This window comes from Sparus aurata, chromosome 17 (assembly GCF_900880675.1).
Source record: "Sparus aurata chromosome 17, fSpaAur1.1, whole genome shotgun sequence".
NCBI classification, from domain to species: domain Eukaryota; kingdom Metazoa; phylum Chordata; class Actinopteri; order Spariformes; family Sparidae; genus Sparus; species Sparus aurata.
The window spans coordinates 35,608,993-35,624,988 of NC_044203.1; the positions used below are offsets into that span (position 1 = coordinate 35,608,993).

At 37.2% G+C, this 15,996-nt stretch overlaps 2 protein-coding genes and 2 long non-coding RNA genes across 5 annotated transcripts in view; all 4 read right to left on the reverse strand.

Moving 5' to 3' along the window:
* The window catches only part of LOC115566845 (CD209 antigen-like protein E), a 7,454-nt gene extending 1,877 nt beyond the window's left edge, over positions 1–5,577 (reverse strand). Inside the window, exons 1-7 of one of the 2 annotated variants that reach the window (XM_030392869.1) lie at positions 5,376–5,577; positions 5,075–5,146; positions 4,821–4,910; positions 3,835–4,110; positions 3,575–3,741; positions 3,323–3,435; positions 2,697–3,246 (exon numbers count right to left, since the gene is read on the reverse strand). In XM_030392869.1, the coding sequence (XP_030248729.1) occupies positions 3,105–3,246; positions 3,323–3,435; positions 3,575–3,741; positions 3,835–4,110; positions 4,821–4,910; positions 5,075–5,146; positions 5,376–5,403 (888 nt within the window). In that variant the 5' untranslated portion in view covers positions 5,404–5,577 and the 3' untranslated portion in view covers positions 2,697–3,104. Of the gene's footprint in view, positions 1–2,696; positions 3,247–3,322; positions 3,436–3,574; positions 3,742–3,834; positions 4,111–4,820; positions 4,911–5,074; positions 5,147–5,375 lie in introns of those variants that run through there. The other variant, XM_030392870.1, reaches the window with a different exon arrangement.
* Positions 5,578–6,222: 645 nt separating this feature from the next.
* LOC115566846 (C-type lectin domain family 10 member A-like) lies at positions 6,223–9,258 on the reverse strand. Its single transcript, XM_030392871.1, has 5 exons — positions 9,188–9,258; positions 7,930–8,253; positions 7,669–7,832; positions 7,468–7,580; positions 6,223–7,391 (listed from the first exon to the last, which is right to left on the reverse strand). Exons 1-5 carry the CDS (start codon positions 9,204–9,206, stop codon positions 7,241–7,243), a joined length of 771 nt encoding a protein of 256 aa, XP_030248731.1. The 5' UTR covers positions 9,207–9,258; the 3' UTR covers positions 6,223–7,240.
* A 1,244-nt stretch (positions 9,259–10,502) lies between these two features.
* LOC115568043 (uncharacterized) lies at positions 10,503–12,049 on the reverse strand. The gene is made up of 2 exons (XR_003981322.1): positions 11,918–12,049; positions 10,503–11,841 (listed from the first exon to the last, which is right to left on the reverse strand). It is a non-coding gene; the product is annotated as an uncharacterized LOC115568043 (long non-coding RNA).
* A 515-nt stretch (positions 12,050–12,564) lies between these two features.
* LOC115568044 (uncharacterized) lies at positions 12,565–13,845 on the reverse strand. Its single transcript, XR_003981323.1, has 3 exons — positions 13,811–13,845; positions 13,553–13,642; positions 12,565–12,775 (listed from the first exon to the last, which is right to left on the reverse strand). It is a non-coding gene; the product is annotated as an uncharacterized LOC115568044 (long non-coding RNA).
* Positions 13,846–15,996: the final 2,151 nt, after the last annotated feature.

Sequence of the window (15,996 nt, forward strand, 5' to 3'; positions counted from 1 at the left end):
CCCGAATGAAGGAGCCAAACTTCTGTTCTGAAAGAAAAAAAGGAATTCAGTTGATTTAAATTGATTACAGAGCTTTCAGACAGTCACCTTCAAAACCTTCATCAATACCACATTTGATCAAACATCATAATCTGTGACATTTTTGAAACGAATTGTGTTATAATTCACCTGGAGTGGCTGCTGTTTCATCCACTGTGCATACTGCTGAGTTATCCACTGAACATACTGCTGAGTTAACATAGTCAGCTTCTTCCTCAATTTCCCCTGAAAGATACAAAGCGAATCACACACGTTAATGAGACTAACATGTTGAGCACTCTGGAGAGACGATACAAATTTTGTAAGATAAAAAGAAATACATCAAACATACAATATTTTTGTTCTCAATGTGTCGAGCAGAATGGAAACATTTTAATACAAAAGACTGGATTTACACATTTGGACATTTTTAAACCTTCTGGTCCTCAGCTGCTGTCAAACATCAGAAGATAAAACTATAAACATATCTGTTACACAGCACTCTACACTGCAACATTTATATGATCAGTATTTAAACGTTAGTTACTGGTACATGAAGACATAGTAAACAATGCAAACATATAAACAACATAATTGTTTAAATACCAGTTGGTGCTGTTGGTTTTCTGTTCATCTTGAACGCTGCGGTCCTAAATGAGGCTTCAAGGTAAGTGTCAAAGTCTGAACTGTTACTGGTGTTAAAAGCACATCTGATTCACTGTGAAGGTCTTTACTGTACTTCTGTTTCTACGGTTGTTTTTTTTAACATAGAAGTTAATTATGTCAAGGGAAGTCTATTAGTGTGCATTACTGTCTGCACAGTGTCACGAACAGTGTGTCAATATGACATTAACACTGGGGTATGAGTGACCTAAAACACATACATGTTAACACAGACTGCAAACTGTTTCGATGGGATGCTTTTTAATTTATTTCACATCATGAGAATTTATTATTGATATCATAAAAATCCTGATTGACATGATACAGAGATATATTAACTATTTAATCTGTGCATAAAATGTAGCAGCTGATGATGCAGGAGCTTCAGCCAGATGTGATGTTTAGATTAGACTGCAAACAGGGAAATGGTTTTGTTTAATAAAAAACATCTTTCTGGTTTTTTAGTGTTTGTATTAGCTGATTTAATTAATAAATTTATAATTAAGTTAAACATTTGTCATTGCTCTTATAGTTCCTCTATGTTGTGCTGTTTAGACGCATAGTTGAGACTGCTGTTCTCTCAGTTCTTGCGTGACCACACCAAAAATGGTGGAGAAATAACAAAGAAAACATTCTTGTCTAACACACAGTGCCACTTCCCCAACAACTGAGACTCACTGCCCACAGCTACAAGGCTGATGATGACTTTGTGTGTAACTGACCAGTTGAGCTTCAAACACGGAAGTACACACTGAAAACCAGGTCCTCATTTATAAAACTCTAATGCTGAACTTGGCTTGCATTATGATTACGACTCATTACTGAGGTAGTTCTTAAAACAAACCATGTTTTTCTAAACCTAACCAAGTGGTTTTTGAGCGTAAACCTAAAATGAGCAGAAGCACAGTGTTGTGACAAGATAGAAATAAAAGAAATTCAACATAAATAAACATAAAGTTGCAACATAAAGAAACATTCAGTTTAATTTAACTGTGGTTTTACAGAAATGTACTTAGATAACATTCATTATAGTGACTGGGTTGTAGAAAATGGCATACGGACATTTCAAGCCAAAGTTACTCATTCTCACTTGTTGAAAGTTTGCAGACATGTTCAATGATCAACATCTACAACCCAGATGGCAAAGAAGTTGGATGCTCAACTGTACGAATACACAGTTAAATATTTAATGCTTTACAGTCTCATCCACTTAATGATTAAAGTAAATCCATGTTTATTCTGAATTTGATGGCAGCCACATGTTTGAAACATGTTGGGACAGGAGCAACAAAAGACTGGCAAAGTTACATTAAATTATATATATGTTCATGTATATATATATATATATATATATATATATATACATACACACACACACACACACACACATATTTATATGTATATTCATATATATATAGATAGAGAGAGTAATACATAAGAATCGAAATACAGGCTATGATACATAAAATGAATGCTTGATAAATTAAATGATATTTTGTAGGGCATAGTTGGTTAAAAATTATATATATATGTATGTTTATATGTTTATGTGTCTATATAGTATAACTAGAGTAGAACATATTAGACAAAGGAAATCAATACATAAGCTATAATACACAAGATGAATATCTTATATATCTATATATCATACACACATAAACATATTAACATATATAGTACAACTACAGGAGTACATATTTTTAGAAAACATAATAATGGATATAAATCAGTTTGTTGTAAGTTGATTTCCAGTAAAATGAGGATAACACCGCATCAATCATTTCTCTGAAAGATCGTCGCTATGATGTGTCACAAATACGATAAAACATGGAGCAATGGACAGTCTGATGTATCAAATTGACATTTCACCACTTTCTGTCAGTTCCTATTAATAAAACAGGACAAGATAAAGATATCACAAAGAAAAACATGAAATTCCTCTTTGTAAAATACACAGTGTGCGCCCGAGTTGTTTCCAACAATCAATACATAAAAAACAGACAGTAACAGGAACGTGTGGCAGCATTTTTTATTCATCATAACAGACAACCAGAAAATGTGCTTCTAGATACACAGAAATCACTTAACTGTCACCTTTGCATATTCATTATTTTCCCATTAGAATATAAATGCATGTGAAAACTGTTGAGAAAAAGTTGTGCGGCGCCCCCTGTTGGCCTATAAGCAGTAAGAATTTCAATAATTATTAATTATTATCATTAACAACTACATTTATGGGGTTTGTGGTCCCATTCATCAATGTATCACCACACGCTGACATACAATGTTTAATCACTACATTCCTAATAAAGCAGAAGAAAGGCATTCACACAAGGAGCACATGCACACTTTTGATAGGTACAAACCAGCTGATATTCTCTTACATGTAGTTCATCTTTAGTATCTGGTAACCTTCTCAAGTTTTACATCACTGGTGCAATAGACAAAGCCTTCTTTTCGCAGATCCAGGCGTACCTGTCACCGCAGCTCACCGATTTCAGTCCTTGATTCTGGACAGAAATGGCACAGTGACCTTCAGTAGGAGTCGCCGGTTGTATCCATGCTCTGAGGGAAGAACGTGATGTTCAGATCGAGGCTGATAGAGTTCACAATTCAAAATGTTTAAGAATGTGTGTCTTACGTGTCCGTCAGTTCACTTCCATCGACCCACATCCACTTTCCAAGTACAACTCTCAGGCCAATCCAGTATCCACCGATGTCTTTGTTGTTCCAACCCATTTTAATGATGGACTCCTGACACCAGAGAGAAAGTTATAACATATTTAAATACTCAGATTAAGAAAACAGGCTCTAAATAACAAATATTCTTAATTTAATGCTGTGATTAAAATGTCCTAATTATTGTCATTGTTTTGTTTATAATCACGATTACCTTCTCCCTTTCATTATTTATAACAGCCAGTTCTGAAATCTTTTCTTTGCAGTCTGCTTGAGCTTCATCCCAGGTTTTCTGATAATCAGGCAAAGTCAGACTAGCTGTGTAGCATCTGGACTTCTCCTGAGACCAGCCCGTCTGACAAGAGTAACACTGGACTCTCACTGATAAAACCAACCAAAAAAAGACATTATTTCATTATGATATTATTGTTATTGGTTATTTTTTTGGAAATAATGAATGTGTTATGTACCTACCGCCTTTTTTTAGGGGGCAGTATTGATCGATGCTCCACTGAGCTCGACTGACATTGAACTCAATCTCCATGACTTGCATCTTCTCAGGCAACTCGTTTCTCTTTAAGGCAGCACAGGATTTATTCAGCTTGTCTAACTGGACCATCAGATTGTTGACGGTCGTGTTCAGCTTGTGGTTGATGTTTTTCAGTTTGAGATTGATTTCCAGGAGAATCGTTAGGTTTTCGTTTAACTGGTTGTTCCTCTGTGTTGTTTCTGCAGAAATGACTGAAGTAACTACAATGGCAGAGAGTGGAAGATGTTGGTTCAGACTAAGTTCATTAATAGAAAACATTTTGAAAGAAAAAAACAATTAAATGTTTTATATTGTAATAAAATGCATTAAAGGAGGGGTTAGTTACCAATAGTCTATTTGTTTTCATGTTTATCCTCTTTTATTGTGGACATATTGGACACAGTTGTACAAAATATGTTCCAAACTTTGCTAATATGAGGATTCAGTGGAACAAGTTTGTCAAATCAAGTGGTTGTCATCTAAAGTCACTGTCTGTATTATAAAAAATGTCCTTGATGTTTTTTTGTGTTAACACATTTTGTAAATTGAGATGAATTACTCTGATTTCTCTAACAGCCTGCTGGAGCCTCATATAAGCTACAAAAAACATTTGAACATTCATTAACAGGGCCGGTATGAACAAGAGGAAGGATGACACCATGTTTTGATTTCTTTACCTTTAAAAGAAGGGGAAGGATGTCACGCCTTGGTGTTCCTCTAACTTAAGCTACTTCCTGTTTAAAATGATTATATTTGCAACTCTTACTCTTAAACATTATATTCTGTATTTTAATATCACTTTTACAAGAGAGACTTGGGCATTATTGTTTTAAGACAAAATGTGAACCTATCCTTAAAAAAAAGGACTGACAACAACAAGCAAAGAAGAAAAGATTGGATCTGAACTGACATTCACATCGAAGGTACTCACAGTAGATACGAAGGGCCATGATAATGATCAGTATCACCCAACACCCTGCCACTGGTGAAAAAGACCGAGTGAAGGAGCCAAACTTCTGTTCTGAAAGAAAAAACAGGACTTCAGTTGAAACTCCTCAACAACTTCATTTAACATTTTAAAAGGCTTACCAAGCTTTCAGGCAGTCACCTTCAAAACCTTCATCGCTACCAAATCTCATGCTGAACAATATTACATTTGTAAAATGTACGGTGTTCATAATTCACCTGGAGTGGCGGCTGTTTTTTTCACTGAACATACTGTTGAGTTAACATAGTGAGCATCTTCCTCAATTTCCTCTGAAAGATACAAAGATCAATCACAGTCGTTAATGAGACTAAACTGAACTTCACTTCCAGATTCACTCTCAACATGTCGAGCACTCTGGAGAGACTATGCAATATTTGATAATGAAAACACACATCAAACTCCTCACTGCAACATTTATGTGATCAGTTTTTTAATGTTAGTTACTGGTAGGATAAGACATAGTAGAAAAACATATAAACAATGGAATTATTTAATTACCAGTTGCTGCTGCTGCTTTTCTGTTCATCTTGAATGCTGCGATCCTGAATGAGGGCTTCAAGGTAAGTGTCAAGGTCTGAACTGTTGCTGATGTTTAGAGCACATCTGATTCACTGTGAAAGTCTTTACTGTACTTCTGTTTCTGCAGTTGTTTTTTCAACCTAGAAGCTAATTATGTAATTCTTGTCAAAGGAAGTCTATCTAGTGTGCATTACTACACAGTGTCACGTACTGTCTGTTATGATGAAATTAACACAGGGTACGAAAGTCAGAGTGCAAAGGTTCAAGATTCAATGAAAACTGTTTATTTTTCACATCATGAGCATGTACTCTTGATATCATAAAAATCCTGACTGACATTATACAGAAATGTATTAACTATTAAATCAGTATTTAATATGTAGCAGCTCATGATGCGAGAGCTTCATCCGCTTTGGCGCCACTTGCATCACGAATGAAAGCAACAGATTCTCACATTGACATTTCCCTGTTCTCTTAGTTCTTTTTTGTTCATTTCATCTTTTTATCTTATACTTCGATTAACCTTAAACATTTATGAATGATTGCAAACAGTACACTGTCTCACACGGGGCACCATATGTAATGCTACATGCAGTATTAATAGGTAGTTTTGGGTTAAATTTGGCTGTCAATGATAATTAGTGATTATCAGGGATAATTAACAATTATGATAAATAATAAGATCCAACGTTTATAGCAATGTTTCTCGACAGGGAGCCAGAATTTTTTTGTTGAGGATGTTAGGACATCTTTGACCAGGATGAGCATTCTGTTTTTATGGACCGTCCCAACATTTTTGGAATAAAGCAAAAGACAATTACAAGAATGTGTTAAAACATTTTTATCAAATACAACAGGAATTTGCTTGTAGATAAACTGACAGCTCTGTAGCAGCATTTCTATTACTTATAAGGGACTAAATGAGGAATTCACTGCCAGGCATACAAATAAAACAAAACAGTCACATCTACATGTTACAGCTGGGTATGGTTGGCTTGTAGAAACTAGCAGGAACAAGCTTTGAAAGTACGCAACTGGAGAAAACCCGACCCCTCCCTTCAGGCCTCCCTCCAAACACAGTCACTTCTCCAAAATATATGAACTTGTGTACGTGTTTGCTTTGTGCTAACTGGGTTAGCCACTGACCAAGCCTGTTCCTTTTGAAGTAGTTAAATGTAGACATTGGTATGAGGCTTGTAATTGGGTGCCAATGTTCCCAGTTCCTTCCACTATCTGCATGCACCTTTTCTAAAATCCCCAACAACCTCCAAGCTTGCAAGGCAAGTGACGCTAAAAATAACCTAGTTTCTAATGGCATAGAGCTATATAAACAAGCTAGTAACTGTTACTTTTTCTTTTGCAGCAACAGAGCCATTTTAATGTCTATAATCACTTCCCCGTGTACAAACTAAGTTTCTACCAACACTATTTTGCAGGTTCACAGTCGCTCCACATCAGGATACAAATACACAGGAAATTATGCCAAACCAATCACTTTATGCTGACGTAAAACATGTCCTCGCTGCATCTTGATGAAAGTAGAAGAAACACACACACATTTAAAATGCATTCATTCATTATCCTTAAAACAATTTTCCTTTACAGGTCTCAGGGGCTGGAGCTGATCCCAGCTGACATTGGGCAAGTGGCAGCGCACACCTTGGATAAGTCGCCTGTTAATCACAGGGCTGACATATTGAGACAAACAACCATTCACACTCACATTCACAGCTAGAACTTCCAAATCCAAAGCCTGCACAGAAATGGCCTGCCCACCACATCTGCAACACAGGACCAACAGTGCTAACCACTGCACCACAATCTGGTAACCTTCTCAAGTTTCACTAAGGTGGTGCAAGAGACAAAGCCTTCTTTTCGCAGATCCATGCATAGCTGTCACTGCAGTTCACTGATTTCAGTCCAATGTGTCGGATGTTGTTCAGGACAGAAATGGCACAGTGACCTTCAGTAGGAGGCTCCAGTAGTATTGTGGAGCTGAGGAAAAAACACGATGTTCAGATCGAGGCTGATAGAATTCATGATGAAAAATATTTAAGAATGTGTGTCTTACATTTCAGTCAGACCACTCCTGTCGACCCACGTCCACTTCCCATCTACAACTCTCAGGCCAATCCAGTATCCATTGATTCCTCGAATGTTCCAACTGTGTCTCCTGATGTATTCCTGACACCAGAGAGACAGTTATGATATATGTAAATACTCAAGTTAAGAAAACAAGATGTAAATGTATTGTCCTTATAATCATGTTTACCTTCTCCTTTAGATTATTTATAACAACCAGTTCTGAATTTCTTTCCCTGCAGTCTGCTTGAGCTCCATCCCAGGTTTTCTGATCAGGAGGTCTAACATCAATAACAGCGTAGCAGCTGGACTTCTCTTGTAACCAGCCCGCCTGACAAGAGTTACATTTTCTGGCTGAAAAAACAGAAGCCAACCAGTAAAAGACATTACTTCATTACGATATTAATGTTATTGGTTATTTTTGGAAATAATTAATGTGTTCTGTACGTACCATCTTCTTTGTCTATTGGGCAGTATTGATCAATACTCCACTGGGCTCGACTCACGTTGAGCTCATTCCTGTCTGTCTTCATGTCTTGTAACATATCAGTCAAGTTTTTCATCTGTGTCTCCAGCTGCTGGTTTCGTGTCTCCAGTTCCAGGTTTTCTGCAGTCACGTCTGTGTAGTTACTCTCTAAAGCAGCATAGGATTTATTTATGTTGTCTAACTCGACTTTCAGACTGTTGACAGCTGAGTTCAGTGTGTGGATGGTGTTTGTCAGCTCCTGGTTTTCTGCAGTCAGCATGCCGCTGTTTTCAGAAATGACCGAAGTTACTACAGTGACAGAGAGTGGAAGATGTTGGTTTTAAAGACTTTTCAGTTCATTAATAGAAAATATTTAAATAGAAAAACAGAATAAAAAGTGTGAGATTATATTAAAAGACACTAAAGGAGAGGTTAGTAATTCTTAAATGTACCTTATAACAATAATCCTCCGAAAATACGTCTGTGTTCATGCTAATCCTGTTGGACATGTTGGACCCAGTCATACAAAATACATTCCAAACTTTGCTAATATGAAGATGAAGATTCAGTGGACCAAGTTTATCAAATCAAGTAGTTCTCAGCTGAAGTCACTGTCACGTCAATGTTCTTGATGTATTTTTTGTACCTTAAGATGATTCACTCTGATTGTCACGATCTAATTCTGCAGTGGATTTCTTTGTGTTTTGGTGCTGTTGGTGCTGGTTTTGCTTGCAGAGGTGCACATCCTGCCCTGCGCTCTTCTGAGCGTCTACCCACCACGCAGCACTCGAGCGCCACGTGAGCTACCTCTCCTCCTTCCTCCACCTTTTGGACCCAGACTCGAGCCTACCCAGCTTCTACCCTCATCTGCTGAAACCTTGCTTAAAATCAATAAATGGCCTTGCCATCCTGATCCAGTCTAGTTTCCACTATACATTTGAACATTTGTGCACAGGGCCGGTATGAACAGGAGGAAGGATGACATCATGTTTTTTTTAAGATGCAGCACCTTGGTGTTCGTCTAACCTAAGCTACTTCCTGTTTAAAATGATGCTAGAAGCAAATTTTAAAAATACTTACATTCTATATCATAAGATGTCTTCTGCAAGAGAAACTTGGGTATTATTGTTTTAAGACAGCTTTGAAATAAATGTGAACAACATATCCTTAAAAAAAGACTGACAACAAAAAGTGAAGAAGAAAAGATTGGATCTGAACTGACATTCACATCGAAGGTACTCACAGTAAATACGAAGGGCCATGATAACGATCAGTATCACCCAACACCCTGCCACTGGTGAAAAAGACCGAGTGAAGGAGTCAAACTTCTGTTCTGAAAGACAAAAAGAAATTCAGTTCATTTAACATTTTAAATTGATTACTGAGATTTCAGACAGTCACCTTCAAAACCTTCATCACAACCAAATCTCATGCTTAACAATGTTATATTTCTAAAATATTTTGTGTTCATAATTCACCTGGAGTGGCAGCTGTATTATCCACTGAACATACTGTTGAGTTAACATAATCAGCTTCTTCCTCAATTTCCTCTGAAAGACACAAAGATCAGTCACAGTCATTAATGAGACTAAACTGAACTTCACTTCCAAATTCAGTTTGAACATGTTGAGCACTCTGGAGAGGCTATACAGTTTTTTTATCATGAACGAAATACATCAAATTCTACACTGCAACATTTATATGATCAGTATTTTAACGTTAGTTATTGGTACATTAACACATAGTAGACAAAGCAAACAGAAACACAACAGAATTGTTTAAATACCAGTTGGTGCTGTTGGTTTTCTGTTCATCTTCAATGCTGTGGTCCTAAATGAGGCTTCAAGGTAAGTGTCAAGGTCTGAACTGTTACTAATGTTTAAAGCACATCTGATTCACTGTGAAGGTCTCTAAAGCTGAACATGGCTTGCATTAGGATTACGACTCGTTACATTTCAACCCCTATGTTGGTCAAACGCAACGTTTCTAAACAGGGACCCAGAATGAATATGTTCAGGACGTTGTGACATCTTTGACCAGGATGAGACAAAGCTTTCATCATTCTCACTTGTTGAAAGCTTTCAGACATTTTCAATGATCAACATGTACAACCCTGATGGCAAAGAAGTTGGATGCTCAACTGTACAAATACAAAGTTTGATATTTGATGCTTTACAGTCTCATCCACTTAATGATTAAAGTAAATCCATGTTTATTTAGAATTAGATGTTTCAACATGTTTGGACAGAAGCAACAAAAAACTGGGAAATTTGTGGTATGTTAAAAAAAAACACCTGTTCAGAACATTCCACAGGTGAACGAGTTTATTGTTAAAAGGTAACAGTATGTGGCATCATCGAAAGGCTCAGTTGTTCACAAACAAGGATGGGGCGAGGTTCATCACTTTGTGAAACACAAGATTGTATAAAGGATATTACTACATGGACTCAGGAGCACTTCTGTAAAACTGCTGTCAGTAAACACAGCTCATTTGTCAATGATTGCACTCAGTTTTTATTGACATCGTCCCAACATTTTTGGAAGAAAGAAAAAGACAATTTCAATAAAGTGTAGCAACATCTTTATTAAATAGAACATGAATTTGCTTGAAGATAAACATACAACTGAACTGTAACTTATTCATGTTAATTTTCTTTACATCAGAGTACAAATGATGTAACAGCTTTGGGATCATTCTGTTATGAACAGGTGATGCAGCACCCCCTGTTGACCAATCAGCAACAATTTCAAATGTTACCATATTGTTATCACAGTCATCACCATCACCATCATCACCATCATCATCATCATCATCATCATCATCAGCCATTGTTTTTTCAGGGAAAATTAGCTGAACATTAAGCTCTTTTATAGCAATGCTGTAACTGGCTAGATGAAACATCCATGGTTGTAACCATGGTAATAACAAAAATCAAATTATCAAGCCCAAATGAGAGCAAATACATCAATAAAAACAATCACTACAAAACGTCTCTGAATTGATGAAAAATTATGAAAAAAGAGAAGAATAAAACCACAGCAATAAAAACGATGTAATCACCCAAACAACCACTTAATTAATCTTTACAGAGCATCCAGTAGCCTTCTCAAGTTTCACTGTAAGAAAAAGACAAAACAAGAATCTGTAGCAGCATTCCTATTCTTTATAATGGACTAAACGAGGAATTCACTGCCAGGCATACAAATAAAACAAAACAGTCACCTCTACATGTTAAAGCTGAGGATGGTTGGCTTGTAGAAACCAGCAGGAACGAGTTACATTTGAAACTACATAACTGGAGAAAACCCAACGCTTCCCTTCAGGCCTCCCTCCAAACAGAGCCACTTCTCCAAAACACATGAAGGAACAGCAACAGCCTGATATAGTTCTTCATGGCCAGCAGGGAGATATGTGTTAGTCTAGTGTAGCTAGTTAGCTACATTCAACAAGTTCTCTTAGCTTTTAAAGTGCAATATATACATTCATGGACAACTCTGCTGAATGCCACAATCATATCATCAATCAATGGAGTTTTCAGATTGAGGTATTTTGGATAAGTCGCCTGTTAATCACAGGTCTGACATATAGAGACAAACAACCATTCACACTCACATTCACATTCACATTCACAGCTAAAATATCCAAATCCATAGTTTGCAAAGAAATGCCCTGCCCACCAGGTCTTCAACGCAGGACCAACAGCTCTAACCACTGCACAGCAATCTGGTAACCTTCTCAAGTTTCTCTAAGGTGGTGTAAGAGACAAAGCCTTCTTTTCACAGATCCATGCGTTTCTTTCACTGCAGTTCACTGATTTCAGTCCGTTGTTTGGGATGTTGTCTGGGACAGAAATGGCACAGTGACCTTCAGTAGGAGTCTCTGGTTGTATCCAGGAGCTGAGGGAAGAACATGATGTTTAGATCGAGGCTGATAGAGTTCATGATTCAAAATGTTTAAGAAAGTGTGTCTTACATGTCAGTCAGATTACTGCCGTCGACCCACGTCCACTTCCCATCTACGACTCTCAGGCCAATCCAGTATCCACTGATTCCTGATTGTCCCCAACTGTTTCTACTGATGTATTCCTGACACCAGAGAGACAGTTATTATATATTTAAATACTCAAGTTAAGAAAACACACTGTAAATGACAAACTGTTTTTAGACTTACAGAAATTGTTTTTGATTTAGGCTGTGATTAAATTGTCCTTATTATTTTTATTAAATTGTCCTTATAATCATGATTACCTTCTCCTTTGCATTATTTAGAACAGGCAATTCTGAAATCTTTCCCTTGCAGTCTGCTTGAGCTCCATCCCAGGTTTTCTGATTAGGAGGTCGAGCATCATGAACAGCGTAGCAGCTGGACTCGTTGTGTAACCAGCCCGCCTGACAAGACTTACACTGTCTTACTGAAAAAACAGACACCAACCAATAAAAAGACACTACTTCATCATGATATTATTGTTATTGGTTATTTTTCGAAATAAATAATGTGTTCTGTACGTACCAGCTCCGACTGTTGGACAGTATTGATCAATGCTCCACTGAGCTCGACTCTCGTTTAGCTTATTCCTCTTTGTCTCCATGTCTTGTAACATTTCAGTCAAGTTTTTCATCTGTGTCTCCAGCTGCTGGTTTTTTGTCTTCAGTTTCTGGTTTTCTGCAGTCAAGTCTGTGTCGTTACTCTCTAAGGCAGCATAGGATTTATTCAGGTTGTCTAACTGGACTGTCAGATTGTTGACAGCTGAGTTCAGTTTGTGGATGGTGTTTGTCAGCTCCTGGTTTTCTGCAGTCAGCATGACGTTGTTTTCAGAAATGACCGAAGTAACTACAGTGACAGAGAGTGGTAGATGTTGGTTTTGATTACATTTTTTATATCTGACTGATTTATACAAAACAAAATGTTTATACAAAACATTTGATAGAAAAACAAAATTATGTTTTATGATAAAAGAAATTAAAGGAGAAGTCAGTAATTTTCAAATCTATCTTAAAACGATAGTCCTACGAAAATAAGTCTGTGTTCATGCTAATCCTCTTTTATTGTAGGACATGTTGGACACAGTCGTGCAAATTACGTTCCAAACTTTGCTCATATGAAGATTCAGTGGAACAAGTTTGTGTAATCAAGTAGTTCTCTTCTGAAGTCACTGTCTTTGTTGTAAAAAAAATCCTTGATGTGTTTTTGTGTTAAAGAATGTTGTACCTTAAGATGATTCACTCTGACTTCTCTAACAGCCTGCTGGAGCCTCATATAAGCTACAAAATACATTTGAACAATCGTGCACAGGGCCGGTATGAACAGGAGGAAGGATGACATGTTTTTTTTTTCTACACCTTTATAAGAAGGGGAAGGATGGCAGCACCTTTGTGTTCCTCTAACCTAAGCTACTTCCTGTTTAAAATGATGCTATTATCAAATATAACTCTTCAAAATATTTTATATTGTATATTATAAGATGTCTTCTGCAAGAGAAACTTGAGTATTATCGTTTTAAGACAGCTTTGAAAAAAATGCGAATCTATCCTTTAAAAAAAGACTGACAACAACAAGTGAAGAAGAAAAGATTGGATCTGAACTGACATTCACATTGAAGGTACTCACAGTAAATACGAAGAGCTATGATAACGATCAGTATCACCCAACACCCTGCCACTGGTGAAAAAGACCGAGTGAAGGAGCCAAACTTCTGTTCTGAAAGAAAAAAAAGGAATTCAGTTGAAACTCCTCAACAGCATGATTTAACATTTTAAATGGATTACTGAGATTTTAGACTGTCACCTTCAAAAACGCCATCACAGCCACATTTGATCAAACATCATAATCTGTGACATCTGTGAAATGAATTGTGTTATAATTCACCTGGAGTGGCTGCTGTTTTATCCACTGTGCATCCTGCTGAGTTATCCACTGTGCATACTGAGTTAACATAGTCAGCTTCTTCCTCAATGTCCCCTGAAAGATACAAAGAGAATCACACACGTTAATGAGACTAACATGTTGAGCACTCCAGAGAGACAATACAAATTTTGTAAAATTGAAAAAAAATACATCAAACATACAGTAGTTTTGTTCTCAATGTGTCGAGCAGAGTAGAAACATTTCAATACAAAAGACTGGATTCAAACATTTGGACATTTTTAAATTCTCTGGTGCTCAGCTGCTGTCAAACATCAGAAGATAAAACTATAAACATTATATCTGTCACACGGTACTTTACACTGCAACATTTAAATGACCAGTATTTTAATCTTAGTAACTGGTACATTAAGATATAGTAAACAATACAAATATATAAACAACATAATTGTTTAAATACCAGTTGGTGCTGTTGGTTTTCTGTTCATCTTGAATGCTGCAGTCCTAAATGAGGCTTCAAGGTAAGTGTTAAAGTCTGAACTGTTACTGATGTTTAGAGTGCATCTGGTTCATTGTGAAGGTCTTTACTGTACTTCTGTTTCTGTGGTTGATTTTTTCAACCTAGAAGTTAATTATGTCTAGGGAAGTCTATTAATGTGAATTACTGTCTGCACAGTGTCACGAACAGTGTGTCAATATGACATTAAAGCCCCTGTACAGACTTTTCATTTAGTGTTGATTTTTGCGGCCCTGCTGGACGAAAGCGGTAGTGTTTTGCCGGAATGAAGACTGCATTTCCCATGAGCTCTAGCACCCACTGTCGTGAAGACGTTTGTGGATTTGTTTTGGAAACGTCGGAAAGACGACGGGACTTGCTTTGAAAACTTTTTTTTTTTTTAGCAGCTATCTGCAGCGTACGAGGTAATGTGTCTATTTGTATTTCTACTTAATATAATATGCCGCCGGTGAAACAAAGTAATGCTGCTGTTGCACTGCAATTTCCCAGCTATATATATTACCCACGGTGCTACAGAGCTAGCGTTACAGCAAAGTCACAGTGATTGTGATGGATGTTTTGTTCTAAGTAAGAAACTGAATCATTTATAATGACAGAGGATATTACCGATGCATCGTTGCAGGTCGGCTGGGCTAACACACACAGCTGAAATGGATGCGTGATCTAAGACGTTTGTTGTCGTTTTCACGAGTGTAGTATCTAGAGCTAATCTGGTGGTAACGTTAGCCAGCTTTGTTGTAACAACATAAATTCATGTATTGCTGTAAACTACGTCCCGCATTACATTTCATAAATGAAATAAAATTTACAAACCTGTCTAGGAAGAATCGGGCAAATTCTGGATCCGACCCTCCCTTCAAGCCCCGCAACTTTCTCCATCTCTGGAAGGAATCGCCAATGTTTATCCGTGTTTTAGCCCTAGCTCGATCGGATTCCCTCTTGGCCTTTCGTTGGTCTTCGGTTCGAATTCTTTTTCTTTTCTATGTCTCATTATCAGCCATGACAAAAGTTTTAGCTCGGTTAGCACTGGCTAGCGTAGCAACAAAACAGCTATGCCGTATCCTGAATGTCGTCAGTTCCGGTCTGACTGCCGTAAATCGTTTCGTCAGTGGTCCGACCCGACCAATGCCTTTCAGAGGTATAGAATTAGACTACTTAGAAATAGCGTATCTTCACGCTGATGGGCTCATTTGCTGTTGTAGGTAACAGAGACACATCAGCAGAAACCAGAGACTTTTCTATATCCAGTTAAAAACTCCGTACAGGGGCTTTAACACTCGGGTATGAAAGTCAGATGTACACAGAATCAAGTGACCTAAAATACATACATGTTAATACACACACTGCAAACTGTTTCGATGGGATGCTTTTAAATTTATTTCACACCATGAGCATGTATTCTTGATATCATAAAAAATCCTGATTGACATGATACAGAAATATATTAACTGTTTACTCAGCTGAGATGTGATGTGTAGATTAGGCTGAAAACAGAGAAATGGTTAAAATAAAACATCTTTCTGGTGAATGTTTGTTCTCTCAGTTCTTTCTTGAACATACCAGAAAAAGATAAAGATACCACAAAGAAAACATTCTTGTCTAACACACAGTGCCACTTCCCCAACAACTGAGACTCACTGCCCACAGCTACAAGGCTGATGATGACTTCTTG

Excerpts from the sequence above, each read along its gene's own strand:
- LOC115566846 (XM_030392871.1), bottom strand. Across the intron at positions 7,833-7,929 it reads CCCAATAGACAAAGAAGATG|CCAGAAAATGTAACTCTTGT; the intron begins GTACGTACAGAA and ends CTGTTTTTTCAG. Across the intron at positions 7,392-7,467 it reads AGGAGTGGTCTGACTGAAAT|CTCCACAATACTACTGGAGC; the intron begins GTAAGACACACA and ends TTTTTTCCTCAG.